Below are 16,889 nucleotides of genomic sequence, written 5' to 3' on the forward strand. Positions count from 1 at the left end.
TAGGAGGACTGGACACAAACAGTTAAAGCTTTTTATCCCAGGACGCTTCGGTCCTTCCCCCTATACCTCGCCACAGCCTGAGGCAATCAGTTCTGGTAACCAGCCCAAGGCAGGAGCAGGACAGGAGAGAAGGAGACTGGGACACTGAGGAATCACACTCTCAAAGAAAGGGAGTTAAAGTTAAGTTTATCATAACTCTCCTTTTCTTCTTCAGGGTCCATAGGGCTCCACAGGGGAGACAATGGGGATGCCCCAAAGCAGTTGTTCAAGGACGGGAACACTCCTGACCTGAGAGGAGAACCCGGCGCCCGAAGGAAGCTTCCTGTGAGGCAAATGTATCAAAGGCATAGAACCTAAGACAGGTGTGGACACAAGACCACGTGACCGTCTGGCATAGTTATTCGGCAGACACGCAAGGAAACCAGGATGAGTTCGAAGAACAGCCCTGTCCTGATGAAAGATCAGAAATGGAGAGCGCCCCCAAATCTGACAGCCTACGGGGAGACACGATAGCCAGAGGAATGAGACAGTCTGCAGTAAGTCCAGGCGTGTCACGTGGGAATTTACAACTGACGCGTACTGAGTGCAGGAGTGTCACGTGGGAATGCACTAGTGATGTGTACTGAGTCCAGGCGCGTCACGTGGGAATGTACTACTGATGTGTACTGAGTCCAGGCGCGTCACGTGGGAATGTACTACTGATGTGTACTGAGTCCAGGCGTGTCACGTGGGAATGTACTACTGATGTGTACTGAGTCCAGGCGTGTCACGTGGGAATGTACTACTGATGTGTACTGAGTCCAGGCGTGTCACGTGGGAATGTACTACTGATGTGTACTGAGTCCAGGCGTGTCACGTGGGAATGTACTACTGATGTGTACTGAGTCCAGGCGTGTCACGTGGGAATGTACTACTGATGTGTACTGAGTCCAGGCGTGTCACGTGGGAATGTACTACTGATGTGTACTGAGTCCAGGCGTGTCACGTGAAGCGGTGCGTTTATTCGGAGAATGTATGTGATAACTGGCACATGTTAGACAGTAGAGGAGAAGCGGTGCGTGTACTTGGAGAATGTATGTGATAACTGGCACATGTTAGACAGTAGAGGAGAAGCGGTGCGTGTACTTGGAGAATGTATGTGATAACTGGCACATGTTAGACAGTAGAGGAGAAGCGGTGCGTGTACTTGGAGAATGTATGTGATAACTGGCACATGTTAGACAGTAGAGGAGAAGCGGTGCGTGTACTTGGAGAATGTATGTGATAACTGGCACATGTTAGACAGTAGAGGAGAAGCGGTGCGTGTACTTGGAGAATGTATGTGATAACTGGCACATGTTAGACAGCAGTGGGGGAGCGGTGCGTGTACTTGGAGAATGTATGTGATAACTGGCACATGTTAGACAGTAGAGGAGAAGCGGTGCGTGTACTTGGAGAATGTATGTGATAACTGGCACATGTTAGACACTAGTGGGGAAGCGGTGCGTGTACTTGGAGAATGTATGTGATAACTGGCACATGTTAGACAGCAGTGGGGGAGCGGTGCGTGTACTTGGAGAATGTATGTGATAACTGGCACATGTTAGACAGTAGTGGGGAAGCAGTGCGTGTACTTGGAGAATGTATGTGATAACTGGCACATGTTAGACAGTAGTGGAGAAGCGGTGCGTGTACTTGGAGAATGTATGTGATAACTGGCACATGTTAGACAGTAGAGGAGAAGCGGTGCGTGTAATTGGAGAATGTATGTAATAACTGGCACATGTTAGACACTAGTGGGGAAGCGGTGCGTGTACTTGGAGAATGTATGTGATAACTGGCACATGTTAGACAGTAGTGGAGAAGCGGTGCGTGTACTTCGAGAATGTATGTGATAACTGGCACATGTTAGACAGTAGAGGAGAAGCGGTGCGTGTACTTGGAGAATGTATGTGATAACTGGCACATGTTAGACAGTAGTGGAGAAGCGGTGCGTGTACTTGGAGAATGTATGTGATAACTGGCACATGTTAGACAGTAGTGGAGAAACGGTGCGTGTACTTGGAGAATGTATGTGATAACTGGCACATGTTAGACAGTAGTGGAGAAGCGGTGCGTGTACATGGAGAATGTATGTGATAACTGGCACATGTTAGACAGTAGTGGAGAAACGGTGCGTGTACTTGGAGAATGTATGTGATAACTGGCACATGTTAGACAGTAGAGGAGAAGCGGTGCGTGTACTTGGAGAATGTATGTGATAACTGGCACATGTTAGACAGTAGTGGAGAAGCGGTGCGTGTACTTGGAGAATGTATGTGATAACTGGCACATGTTAGACAGTAGTGGAGAAACGGTGCGTGTACTTGGAGAATGTATGTGATAACTGGCACATGTTAGACAGTAGAGGAGAAGCGGTGCGTGTACTTGGAGAATGTATGTGATAACTGGCACATGTTAGACAGTAGTGGAGAAACGGTGCGTGTACTTGGAGAATGTATGTGATAACTGGCACATGTTAGACAGTAGTGGAGAAGCGGTGCGTGTACTTGGAGAATGTATGTGATAACTGGCACATGTTAGAAAGTAGAGGAGAAGCGGTGCGTGTACTTGGAGAATGTATGTGATAACTGGCACACGTTAAACAGTAGAGGAGAAGCGGTGCGTGTACTTGGAGAACATATGTGATAACTGGCACATGTTAGACAGTAGAGGAGAAGCGGTGCGTGTACTTGGAGAATGTATGTGATAACTGGCACATGTTAGACAGTAGTGGAGAAGCGGTGCGTGTACTTGGAGAACATATGTGATAACTGGCACATGTTAGACTGTAGTGGAGAAGCGGTGCGTGTACTTGGAGAACATATGTGATAACTGGCACATGTTAGACAGTAGAGGAGAAGCGGTGCGTGTACTTGGAGAACGTATGTGATAACTGGCACATGTTAGACAGTAGTGGAGAAGCGGTGCGTGTACTTGGAGAACATATGTGATAACTGGCACATGTTAGACTGTAGTGGAGAAGCGGTGCGTGTACTTGGAGAACATATGTGATAACTGGTATAGGGTACAGATCTCATGAACGGTATGTTCAGTAATTAGTGATTTTCTTACTTTCGAGCCGGTAAGGGAGAGTCCGGTGCATCAAACAGCTTAACTATGGGCGGCAATAGGAGGTGTAAGTAATCGTCTAGATTGGCCCCAAACATTTGGATGGCATTGAGCAGCTGGAGAGAGGGAAAGATAAACTCAGAGTATAACAATCATAGCATTTATTTTGGGTTCGGTCAATGTCCCTATGCGCACCTTAATAGTGACGGAGCGGCCAACGCTGCTATCATGCATGAAGACGCGCAGCATGTGCGGGATGAGCTGCGGCAGGTACAGCTTAAACTCTCCTCCCAGCGCCAGCACAATCTGCTCGATGAGTAATATAATAGTGCTCTGTATGGGGTTATTCATGGTCCAGTAATCCTGCGAGAAACAAAATGGCAGATAAAGGAGTAATGTCTAGCTCCCCAGAAACTAATACTACTTCCTCTCCTTCCTAATGTGTATGAGTGATAGTGCAGGCGGGCATACTCCAAGGCTGCTTCATCTATACTACAGAGTCATTACTAGGACACACAGAGGGAATGTGATTACATATACTGCTCATGTGTAGTACAGAGTCATTACTAGGAAATACAGAGGCAATGTGCTTACATATACTGCTCATGTACAGTACAGAGTCATTACTAGGACATACAGAGGGAATGTGCTTACATTTACTACTCATGTATAGTACAGAGTCATTACTAGGACATACAGAGGGAATGTGATTACATATACTGATCATGTGTAGTACAGAGTCATTACTAGGACATACATAGGGAATGTGCTTACATATACTGCTCATGTACAGTACAGAGTCATTACTAGGACATAGAGGGAATGTGATTATATATACTGCTCATGTATAGTACAGAGTCATTACGAGGACATACATAGGGAATGTGCTTACATAAACTGCTCATGTGTAGTACAGAGTCATTACTAGGACATACAGAGGGAATGTGCTTACATATACTGCTCTTGTACAGTACAGAGTCATTAGTAGGACATACAGAGGGAATGTGCTTACATATACTGCTCATGTACAGTACAGAGTCATTACTAGGACATACAGAGGGAATGTGCTTACATATACTACTCATGTATAGTACAGAGTCATTACTAGGACATACAGAGGGAATGTGATTACATATACTACTCATGTGTAGTACAGAGTCATTACTAGGACATACAGAGGGAATGTGCTTACATATACTGCTCTTGTACAGTACAGAGTCATTACTAGGACATACAGAGGGAATGTGCTTACATATACTGCTCATGTACAGTACAGAGTCATTACTAGGACATACAGAGGGAATGTGCTTACATATACTGCTCATGTACAGTACAGAGTCATTACTAGGACATACAGAGGGAATGTGATTACATATACTGCTCATGTACAGTACAGAGTCATTACTAGGACATACAGAGGGAATGTGCTTACATATACTGCTTATGTACAGTACAGAGTCATTACTAGGATATACAGAGGGAATGTGCTTACATATACTGCTCATGTACAGTACAGAGTCATTACTAGGACATACAGAGGGAATGTGATTACATATACTGCTCATGTACAGTACAGAGTCATTATGAGGACATACAGAGGGAATGTGATTACATATACTGCTCATGTACAGTACAGAGTCATTACTAGGACATACAGAGGGAATGTGCTTACATATGCTGCTCATGTATAGTACAGAGTCATTACTAGGACACACAGAGGGAATGTGATTACATATACTACTCATGTACAGTACAGAGTCATTACTAGGACATACAGAGGGAATGTGATTACATATACTACTCATGTATAGTACAGAGTCATTACTAGGACATACAGAAGGAATGTGCTTACATATACTGCTCATGTACAGTACAGAGTCATTACTAGGACATACAGAGGGAATGTGCTTACATATACTGCTCATGTACAGTACAGAGTCATTACTAGGACATACAGAGGGAATGTGATTACATATTCTGCTCATGTGTAGTACAGAGTCATTACTAGGACATACAGAGGGAATGTGCTTACATATACTGCTCATGTACAGTACAGAGTCATTACTAGGATATACAGAGGGAATGTGCTTACATATACTGCTCATGTACAGTACAGAGTCATTACTAGGACACAGAGGGAATGTGATTACATATACTGCTCATGTACAGTACAGAGTCATTACGAGGACATACAGAGGGAATGTGATTACATATACTGCTCATGTACAGTACAGAGTCATTACGAGGACATACAGAGGGAATGTGCTTACATATACTGCTCATGTATAGTACAGAGTCATTACTAGGACACACAGAGGGAATGTGATTACATATACTACTCATGTATAGTACAGAGTCATTACTAGGACGTACAGAGGGAATGTGATTACATATACTACTCATGTATAGTACAGAGTCATTACTAGGACATACAGAGGGAATGTGCTTACATATACTGCTCATGTACAGTACAGAGTCATTACTAGGACATACAGACGGAATGTGCTTACATATACTGCTCATGTGTACAGAGTCATTACTAGGACATACAGAGGGAATGTGCTTACATATACTGCTCATGTACAGTACAGAGTCATTACTAGGACATACAGAGGGAATGTGCTTACATATACTGCTCATGTACAGTACAGAGTCATTACTAGGACATACAGAGGGAATGTGCTTACATATACTGCTCATGTACAGTACAGAGTCATTACTAGGACATACAGAGGGAATGTGCTTACATATACTGCTCATGTACAGTACAGAGTCATTACTAGGACATACAGAGGGAATGTGCTTACATATACTGCTCATGTACAGTACAGAGTCATTACTAGGACATACAGAGGGAATGTGCTTACATATACTGCTCATGTACAGTACAGAGTCATTACTAGGACATACAGAGGGAATGTGCTTACATATACTGCTCATGTACAGTACAGAGTCATTACTAGGACATACAGAGGGAATGTGCTTACATATACTGCTCATGTGTAGTACAGAGTCATTACTAGGACATACAGAGGGAATGTGCTTACATATACTGCTCATGTGTAGTACAGAGTCATTACTAGGACATACAGAGGGAATGTGCTTACATATACTGCTCATGTGTAGTACAGAGTCATTACTAGGACATACAGAGGGAATGTGCTTACATATACTGCTCATGTACAGTACAGAGTCATTACTAGGACATACAGAGGGAATGTGCTTACATATACTGCTCATGTACAGTACAGAGTCATTACTAGGACATACAGACGGAATGTGCTTACATATACTGCTCATGTGTACAGAGTCATTACTAGGACATACAGAGGGAATGTGCTTACATATACTGCTCATGTACAGTACAGAGTCATTACTAGGACATACAGAGGGAATGTGCTTACATATACTGCTCATGTACAGTACAGAGTCATTACTAGGATATACAGAGGGAATGTGCTTACATATACTGCTCATGTACAGTACAGAGTCATTACTAGGACACAGAGGGAATGTGATTACATATACTGCTCATGTACAGTACAGAGTCATTACGAGGACATACAGAGGGAATGTGATTACATATACTGCTCATGTACAGTACAGAGTCATTACGAGGACATACAGAGGGAATGTGCTTACATATACTGCTCATGTATAGTACAGAGTCATTACTAGGACACACAGAGGGAATGTGATTACATATACTACTCATGTATAGTACAGAGTCATTACTAGGACGTACAGAGGGAATGTGATTACATATACTACTCATGTATAGTACAGAGTCATTACTAGGACATACAGAGGGAATGTGCTTACATATACTGCTCATGTACAGTACAGAGTCATTACTAGGACATACAGACGGAATGTGCTTACATATACTGCTCATGTGTACAGAGTCATTACTAGGACATACAGAGGGAATGTGCTTACATATACTGCTCATGTACAGTACAGAGTCATTACTAGGACATACAGAGGGAATGTGCTTACATATACTGCTCATGTACAGTACAGAGTCATTACTAGGACATACAGAGGGAATGTGCTTACATATACTGCTCATGTACAGTACAGAGTCATTACTAGGACATACAGAGGGAATGTGCTTACATAAACTGCTCATGTGTAGTACAGAGTCATTACTAGGACATACAGAGGGAATGTGCTTACATATACTGCTCATGTACAGTACAGAGTCATTACTAGGACATACAGAGGGAATGTGCTTACATATACTGCTCATGTACAGTACAGAGTCATTACTAGGACATACAGAGGGAATGTGCTTACATATACTGCTCATGTACAGTACAGAGTCATTACTAGGACATACAGAGGGAATGTGCTTACATATACTGCTCATGTGTAGTACAGAGTCATTACTAGGACATACAGACGGAATGTGCTTACATATACTGCTCATGTGTACAGAGTCATTACTAGGACATACAGAGGGAATGTGCTTACATATACTGCTCATGTACAGTACAGAGTCATTACTAGGACATACAGAGGGAATGTGCTTACATATACTGCTCATGTACAGTACAGAGTCATTACTAGGACATACAGAGGGAATGTGCTTACATATACTGCTCATGTACAGTACAGAGTCATTACTAGGACATACAGAGGGAATGTGCTTACATATACTGCTCATGTACAGTACAGAGTCATTACTAGGACATACAGAGGGAATGTGCTTACATATACTGCTCATGTACAGTACAGAGTCATTACTAGGACATACAGAGGGAATGTGCTTACATATACTGCTCATGTACAGTACAGAGTCATTACTAGGACATACAGAGGGAATGTGCTTACATATACTGCTCATGTACAGTACAGAGTCATTACTAGGACATACAGAGGGAATGTGCTTACATATACTGCTCATGTGTAGTACAGAGTCATTACTAGGACATACAGAGGGAATGTGCTTACATATACTGCTCATGTGTAGTACAGAGTCATTACTAGGACATACAGAGGGAATGTGCTTACATATACTGCTCATGTGTAGTACAGAGTCATTACTAGGACATACAGAGGGAATGTGCTTACATATACTGCTCATGTACAGTACAGAGTCATTACTAGGACATACAGAGGGAATGTGCTTACATATACTGCTCATGTACAGTACAGAGTCATTACTAGGACATACAGACGGAATGTGCTTACATATACTGCTCATGTGTACAGAGTCATTACTAGGACATACAGAGGGAATGTGCTTACATATACTGCTCATGTACAGTACAGAGTCATTACTAGGACATACAGAGGGAATGTGCTTACATATACTGCTCATGTACAGTACAGAGTCATTACTAGGATATACAGAGGGAATGTGCTTACATATACTGCTCATGTACAGTACAGAGTCATTACTAGGACACAGAGGGAATGTGATTACATATACTGCTCATGTACAGTACAGAGTCATTACGAGGACATACAGAGGGAATGTGATTACATATACTGCTCATGTACAGTACAGAGTCATTACGAGGACATACAGAGGGAATGTGCTTACATATACTGCTCATGTATAGTACAGAGTCATTACTAGGACACACAGAGGGAATGTGATTACATATACTACTCATGTATAGTACAGAGTCATTACTAGGACGTACAGAGGGAATGTGATTACATATACTACTCATGTATAGTACAGAGTCATTACTAGGACATACAGAGGGAATGTGCTTACATATACTGCTCATGTACAGTACAGAGTCATTACTAGGACATACAGACGGAATGTGCTTACATATACTGCTCATGTGTACAGAGTCATTACTAGGACATACAGAGGGAATGTGCTTACATATACTGCTCATGTACAGTACAGAGTCATTACTAGGACATACAGAGGGAATGTGCTTACATATACTGCTCATGTACAGTACAGAGTCATTACTAGGACATACAGAGGGAATGTGCTTACATATACTGCTCATGTACAGTACAGAGTCATTACTAGGACATACAGAGGGAATGTGCTTACATAAACTGCTCATGTGTAGTACAGAGTCATTACTAGGACATACAGAGGGAATGTGCTTACATATACTGCTCATGTACAGTACAGAGTCATTACTAGGACATACAGAGGGAATGTGCTTACATATACTGCTCATGTACAGTACAGAGTCATTACTAGGACATACAGAGGGAATGTGCTTACATATACTGCTCATGTACAGTACAGAGTCATTACTAGGACATACAGAGGGAATGTGCTTACATATACTGCTCATGTGTAGTACAGAGTCATTACTAGGACATACAGAGGGAATGTGCTTACATATACTGCTCATGTGTAGTACAGAGTCATTACTAGGACATACAGAGGGAATGTGCTTACATATACTGCTCATGTGTAGTACAGAGTCATTACTAGGACATACAGAGGGAATGTGCTTACATATACTGCTCATGTACAGTACAGAGTCATTACTAGGACATACAGAGGGAATGTGCTTACATATACTGCTCATGTGTAGTACAGAGTCATTACTAGGACATACAGAGGGAATGTGCTTACATATACTGCTCATGTACAGTACAGAGTCATTACTAGGACATACAGAGGGAATGTGCTTACATATACTGCTCATGTACAGTACAGAGTCATTACTAGGACATACAGAGGGAATGTGCTTACATATACTGCTCATGTACAGTACAGAGTCATTACTAGGACATACAGAGGGAATGTGCTTACATATACTACTCATGTGTAGTACAGAGTCATTACTAGGACATACAGAGGGAATGTGCTTACATATACTGCTCATGTACAGTACAGAGTCATTACTAGGACATACAGAGGGAATGTGCTTACATATACTGCTCATGTACAGTACAGAGTCATTACTAGGACATACAGAGGGAATGTGCTTACATATACTACTCATGTGTAGTACAGAGTCATTACTAGGACATACAGAGGGAATGTGATTACATATACTGCTCATGTACAGTACAGAGTCATTACTAGGACATACAGAGGGAATGTGCTTACATAAACTGCTCATGTATTAATACCCAACACATATGACGTGAAACATACAGGAGGATGCTGTGTTCTGTTGAATGTACATAAAGAATTTCCTCAAAGTAAAAAACATTAGTCACAGACGGATGAGATGAAGCAGAATGCCGCATACTTACTCTTATCAAGGCAAAGATCTCCTCCATGTAAGGGCGGATATGGCTTCGTACAAAGGAAACCAACATCCCCAACTGCTGGAACATGAACTGTGGGGGGAGAAAAGCCATAAAGACTGAGACATGTGGATTAATGTAACAGTAGGTGAGCTGGAGGCAGCCTGGCCGTGCATTGTGCAGACACAGGAAGATTACACGCTCTGCATAGCCTGCTCTGACACAATGCATTATATTCTCGGGATAAGGGAAGCGGATTGCCACTATTATATACAGTATGCATGCCATTTATTTCTCTATTTCTTCTTCCACACCTCTAACGCTTACTTCCCGCCACTCAGTGTCTGCACTTATGCCCAGCTCTGAAGTCTTCACCCTCAGCGTCACTAGCCCTGGCTGTTGCCCCCATGCTTCTGGGCACAACTGGCTTCATGCTGGTATGCTTAGAATCACTGTATTGCACTATGCAACTCATTAATGCTTGTACAGTCCATGCAGAAAGTATTCACAGCGCTTCACTTTTCCACATTTTGTTATGTTACAGCCTTATTCCAAAATGGAATTAATTCATTTTTGTCCTCAAAATTATACACACAATTCCCCATAATGACAACGTATAAAAAGTTTTTTTTGAGATTTTTGCAAATTGCATAAAAAACAAACAAACAAAAAACCTAAGAAATCACATGTACATAAGTATTCACCGCCTTTGCCATGAAGCTCAAAATTGAGCTCAGGTGCATCCTGTTTCCACTGATCATCCTTGAGATGTTCCTACAGCTTAATTGGAGTCCACATGTGGTAAATTCAGGTGACTGGACATGATTTGGAAAGGCATACACCTATCTATATAAAGGTCTCACACCTGCCAGTGCATGTCAGAGCACAAACCAAGCATGAAGTCCAAGGAATTGTCTGTAGACCTCCGAGACAGGATTGTCTCGAGGCAAAAATCTGGGGAAGGGTACAGAAAAATATCTGCTGTTTTGAAGTCCCCAATGAGCACAGTGGTCTCCATCATCAGTAAATGGAAGAAGTTCGGAACCACCAGGACTCTTCCTAGAGTTGGACAGTCGTCTAAACTGAGCGATCGGGGGAGAAGGGCCCTAGTGAGGGAGGTGACCAAGAACCCGATGGTCACTCTGTCAGAGCTACAGCATTCCTCTGTGGAGAGAGGAGAACCTTCTAGAAGGACAACCATCTCTGCAGCAATCAGGCCTGTATGGTAGAGTGGCCAGATGGAAGCCACTCCTTAGTAAAAAGCACATGGCAGCCCAAATGCACCTGAAGGACTCTCAGATCATGAGAGACAATGATAGAACTCTTTGGCGTGAATCCCAGGGGTTATGTTTGGAGGAAACCAGGCACCACTCATCACCAGGCCAATACCATCCCTACAGTGAAGCATGGTGGTGGCAGCATCATGCTGAGGGGTTGTTTTTCAGCGTCAGGAACTGGGAGACTAGTCAGGATAGAGGGAAAGATGAATGCAGCAATGTACAGAGACATCCTGAATGAAAACCTGCTCCAGAGCGCTCTTGACCTCAGACTGGGGCGACGGTTCATCTCTCAGCAGGACAATGACCCTAAGCACACAGCCAAGATATCAAAGGAGTGGCTTCAGGACAACTCTGCGAATGTCCTTGAGTGGTCCAGCCAGAGCCCAGATTTGAATCTGATTGAACATCTCTGGAGAGATCTGATTATGGCTGTGCACCGACGCTTCCCATCCAACCTGATGGAGCTTGAGAGATGCTGCAAAGAGGAATGGGCGAAACTGCCCAAAGATAGGTGTGCCAAGCTTGTGGCCTCATATTCAAAAAGACCTGAGGCTGTAATTGCTGACAAAGGTGCATCATCAAAGTATTGAGCAAAGGCTGTGATTACTTATGTACATGTGATTTCTTAGTTTGTTTGTTTAATATTAAATTTGAAAAAAAATCATAAAAAAAAACTTTTTACATGTTATTATGGGGTATTGTGTGTAGAATTTTCAGGACAAAAATAAAGTTATTCCATTTTGGAATAAGGCTATAACGTAACAAAATGTGGAAAAAGTGAAGCGTTGTGAATACTTTCCAGATGCACTATATATGATCAGCATTCTGTCCCATCATGTAGCTTGTACAGTATATTATCAGCATTCTGTCCCATCGTGTAGCTTGTACAGTATATTATCAGCATTCTGTCCCATTGTGTAGCTTGTACGGTATATTATCAGTATTCTGTCCCATCGTGTAGCTTGTACGGTATATTATCAGCATTCTGTCCCATCGTGTAGCTTGTACGGTATATTATCAGCATTCTGTCCCATCGTGTAGCTTGTACGGTATATTATCAGCATTCTGTCCCATCGTGTAGCTTGTACAGTATATTATCAGCATTCTGTCCCATCGTGTAGCTTGTACAGTATATTATCAGCATTCTGTCCCATCGTGTAGCTTGTACAGTATATTATCAGCATTCTGTCCCATCGTGTAGCTTGTACAGTATATTATCAGCATTCTGTCCCATCGTGTAGCTTGTACAGTATATTATCAGCATTCTGTCCCATTGTGTAGCTTGTACGGTATATTATCAGCATTCTGTCCCATCGTGTAGCTTGTACAGTATATTATCAGCATTCTGTCCCATCGTGTAGCTTGTACAGTATATTATCAGCATTCTGTCCCATTGTGTAGCTTGTACAGTATATTATCAGCATTCTGTCCCATTGTGTAGCTTGTACGGTATATTATCAGCATTCTGTCCCATTGTGTAGCTTGTACGGTATATTATCAGCATTCTGTCCCATCGTGTAGCTTGTATGGTATATTATCAGCATTCTGTCCCATCGTGTAGCTTGTACGGTATATTATCAGCATTCTGTCCCCATTGTGTAGCTTGTACGGTATATTATCAGCATTCTGTCCCATCGTGTAGCTTGTACAGTATATTATCAGCATTCTGTCCCATCGTGTAGCTTGTACAGTATATTATCAGCATTCTGTCCCATCGTGTAGCTTGTACAGTATATTATCAGCATTCTGTCCCATTGTGTAGCTTGTACAGTATGTTATCAGAATTCTGTCCCATCGTGTAGCTTGTACAGTATATTATCAGCATTCTGTCCCATCGTGTAGCTTGTATGGTATATTATCAGCATTCTGTCCCATCGTGTAGCTTGTATGGTATATTATCAGCATTCTGTCCCATCGTGTAGCTTGTATGGTATATTATCAGCATTCTGTCCCATCGTGTAGCTTGTACGGTATATTATCAGCATTCTGTCCCATCGTGTAGCTTGTACAGTATATTATCAGCATTCTGTCCCATCGTGTAGCTTGTACGGTATATTATCAGCATTCTGTCCCATCGTGTAGCTTGTACGGTATATTATCAGCATTCTGTCCCATCGTGTAGCTTGTACAGTATATTATCAGCATTCTGTCCCATCGTGTAGCTTGTACAGTATATTATCAGCATTCTGTCCCATTGTGTAGCTTGTACAGTATATTATCAGCATTCTGTCCCATCGTGTAGCTTGTACGGTATATTATCAGCATTCTGTCCCATCGTGTAGCTTGTACGGTATATTATCAGCATTCTGTCCCATCGTGTAGCTTGTACAGTATATTATCAGCATTCTGTCCCATCGTGTAGCTTGTACAGTATATTATCAGCATTCTGTCCCATTGTGTAGCTTGTACAGTATATTATCAGCATTCTGTCCCATCGTGTAGCTTGTACGGTATATTATCAGCATTCTGTCCCATCGTGTAGCTTGTACAGTATATTATCAGCATTCTGTCCCATCGTGTAGCTTGTACAGTATACTATCAGCATTCTGTCCCATTGTGTAGCTAGTACAGTATATTATCAGCATTCTGTCCCATTGTGTAGCTTGTACGGTATATTATCAGCATTCTGTCCCATTGTGTAGCTTGTACAGTATATTATCAGCATTCTGTCCCATTGTGTAGCTAGTACAGTATATTATCAGCATTCTGTCCCATTGTGTAGCTTGTACGGTATATTATCAGCATTCTGTCCCATTGTGTAGCTTGTACGGTATATTATCAGCATTCTGTCCCATTGTGTAGCTTGTACGGTATATTATCAGCATTCTGTCCCATTGTGTAGCTTGTACGGTATATTATCAGCATTCTGTCCCATTGTGTAGCTTGTACAGTATATTATCAGCATTCTGTCCCATTGTGTAGCTTGTACGGTATATTATCAGCATTCTGTCCCATTGTGTAGCTTGTACGGTATATTATCAGCATTCTGTCCCATTGTGTAGCTTGTACGGTATATTATCAGCATTCTGTCCCATTGTGTAGCTTGTACGGTATATTATCAGCATTCTGTCCCATTGTGTAGCTTGTACAGTATATTATCAGCATTCTGTCCCATTGTGTAGCTTGCCGATATCCTGTCATTGTGTGATTCATTGTTATTTTGCTGGACCCATCACTGTTTGGCGATGCAGACCCTTTGTGGTGTCACATAAATAAATGATAATGGACAGAGGTGTAAAGGGGCACATCCTCTAGCAGACCTAAAAACCACTGTACGAGTCGTTTCACAGTCTGCGCTGTCGTTCAGTGTAGACACATCAATCATCCCCTAACATGCTCAACCTGGCGTTATCGTCAGCTTAGCCAGCATGTTTGGGCGATGATTGATGTCGGAAATGACCAGCGGGAGTGCGCATCGGTGGTCGTTTCTGACATTAATGTGCCCAATTCATGAGCGATTAAACGATATCGTTATCGTTCAATCGCTCATAGAAATCGGCAAGTGGATGTGAACCTTAAATCCATGAGGATTATAGTTCTTTCAGTTCTTGCACTAAAACCCTTCACCTGCCGTAGACGTACAACTTTCCATTTCTCTTTTCTATTCCAATGCTATGAAATTCACCAACACGGAGAGCCATAGACAGCTGCCTAATGTTCCTACAATGGTCCTCTCATTAGTAACAGCGGTCTCTTACCTGAGGTGACATCAGTCCTGTCCTCTTCTAGGCCAAACCCAAATGAGGAAAGACAAGAGATAAAAGGACTTTCATTAGACTGGTTCTGGCAATGTTACTATGTTACTCTGGTTTTGTTGTCAGACTGGGGCTGGCAATGTTACTATGTTACTCTGGTTTTGTTGTCAGACTGGTGCTGTCATGTTACTATGTTACTCTGGTTTTGTTGTCAGACTGGTGCTGGCAATGTTACTATGTTACTCTGGTTTTGTTGTCAGATTGGGGCTGTCATGTTACTATGTTACTCTGGTTTTGTTGTCAGATTGGGGCTGTCATGTTACTATGTTACTCTGGTTTTGTTGTCAGACTGGGGCTGTCATGTTACTATGTTACTCTGGTTTTGTTGTCAGACTGGTGCTGTCATGTTACTATGTTACTCTGGTTTTGTTATCAGACTGGTGCTGGCAATGTTACTATGTTACTCTGGTTTTGTTGTCAGACTGGTGCTGGCAATGTTACTATGTTACTCTGGTTTTGTTGTCAGACTGGGGCTGGCAATGTTACTATGTTACTCTGGTTTTGTTGTCAGACTGGGGCTGGCAATGTTGCTATGTTACTCTGGTTTTGTTGTCAGACTGGTGCTGGCAATGTTACTATGTTACTCTGGTTTTGTTGTCAGACTGGGGCTGGCAATGTTACTATGTTACTCTGGTTTTGTTGTCAGACTGGTGCTGTCATGTTACTATGTTACTCTGGTTTTGTTGTCAGACTGGTGCTGGCAATGTTACTATGTTACTCTGGTTTTGTTGTCAGATTGGGGCTGTCATGTTACTATGTTACTCTGGTTTTGTTGTCAGATTGGGGCTGTCATGTTACTATGTTACTCTGGTTTTGTTGTCAGACTGGGGGTGTCATGTTACTATGTTACTCTGGTTTTGTTGTCAGACTGGTGCTGTCATGTTACTATGTTACTCTGGTTTTGTTGTCAGACTGGGGCTGGCAATGTTACTATGTTACTCTGGTTTTGTTGTCAGACTGGTGCTGGCAATGTTACTATGTTACTATGGTTTTGTTGTCAGACTGGTGCTGGCAATGTTACTATGTTACTCTGGTTTTGTTGTCAGACTGGGGCTGGCAATGTTACTATGTTACTCTGGTTTTGTTGTCAGACTGGGGCTGGCAATGTTGCTATGTTACTCTGGTTTTGTTGTCAGACTGGTGCTGGCAATGTTACTATGTTACTCTGGTTTTGTTGTCAGACTGGGGCTGGCAATGTTACTATGTTACTCTGGTTTTGTTGTCAGACTGGTGCTGGCAATGTTACTATGTTACTCTGGTTTTGTTGTCAGACTGGGGCTGGCAATGTTACTATGTTACTCTGGTTTTGTTGTCAGACTGGGGCTGGCAATGTTGCTATGTTACTCTGGTTTTGTTGTCAGACTGGTGCTGGCAATGTTACTATGTTACTCTGGTTTTGTTGTCAGACTGGGGCTGGCAATGTTACTATGTTACTCTGGTTTTGTTGTCAGACTGGGGCTATCAATGTTACTATGTTACTCTGGTTTTGTTGTCAGACTGGGGCTGTCAATGTTACTATGTTACTCTGGTTTTGTTGTCAGACTGGGGCTGTCATGTTACTATGTTACTCTGG

The 16,889-nt window shown here is 42.3% G+C and overlaps 1 protein-coding gene across 3 annotated transcripts in view; it reads right to left on the reverse strand.

The window, feature by feature from the left end:
- The window catches only part of MTOR (mechanistic target of rapamycin kinase), a 393,475-nt gene that overhangs the window by 304,299 nt on the left and 72,287 nt on the right, over positions 1-16,889 (reverse strand). For 2 of the 3 annotated variants that reach the window (XM_088447808.1, XM_088447806.1), the window contains exons 17-20: positions 15,260-15,286; positions 10,288-10,374; positions 3,286-3,453; positions 3,094-3,206 (exon numbers count right to left, since the gene is read on the reverse strand). In XM_088447808.1, coding sequence (XP_088303934.1) covers positions 3,094-3,206; positions 3,286-3,453; positions 10,288-10,374; positions 15,260-15,286 — 395 coding nt within the window. The remainder of the gene's footprint in view (positions 1-3,093; positions 3,207-3,285; positions 3,454-10,287; positions 10,375-15,259; positions 15,287-16,889) is intronic. The other variant, XM_088447807.1, reaches the window with a different exon arrangement.

The sequence above is a fragment of the Taudactylus pleione genome, unplaced genomic scaffold, assembly GCF_031769625.1.
Source record: "Taudactylus pleione unplaced genomic scaffold, aTauple2 ptg000441l, whole genome shotgun sequence".
NCBI lineage: Eukaryota > Metazoa > Chordata > Amphibia > Anura > Myobatrachidae > Taudactylus > Taudactylus pleione.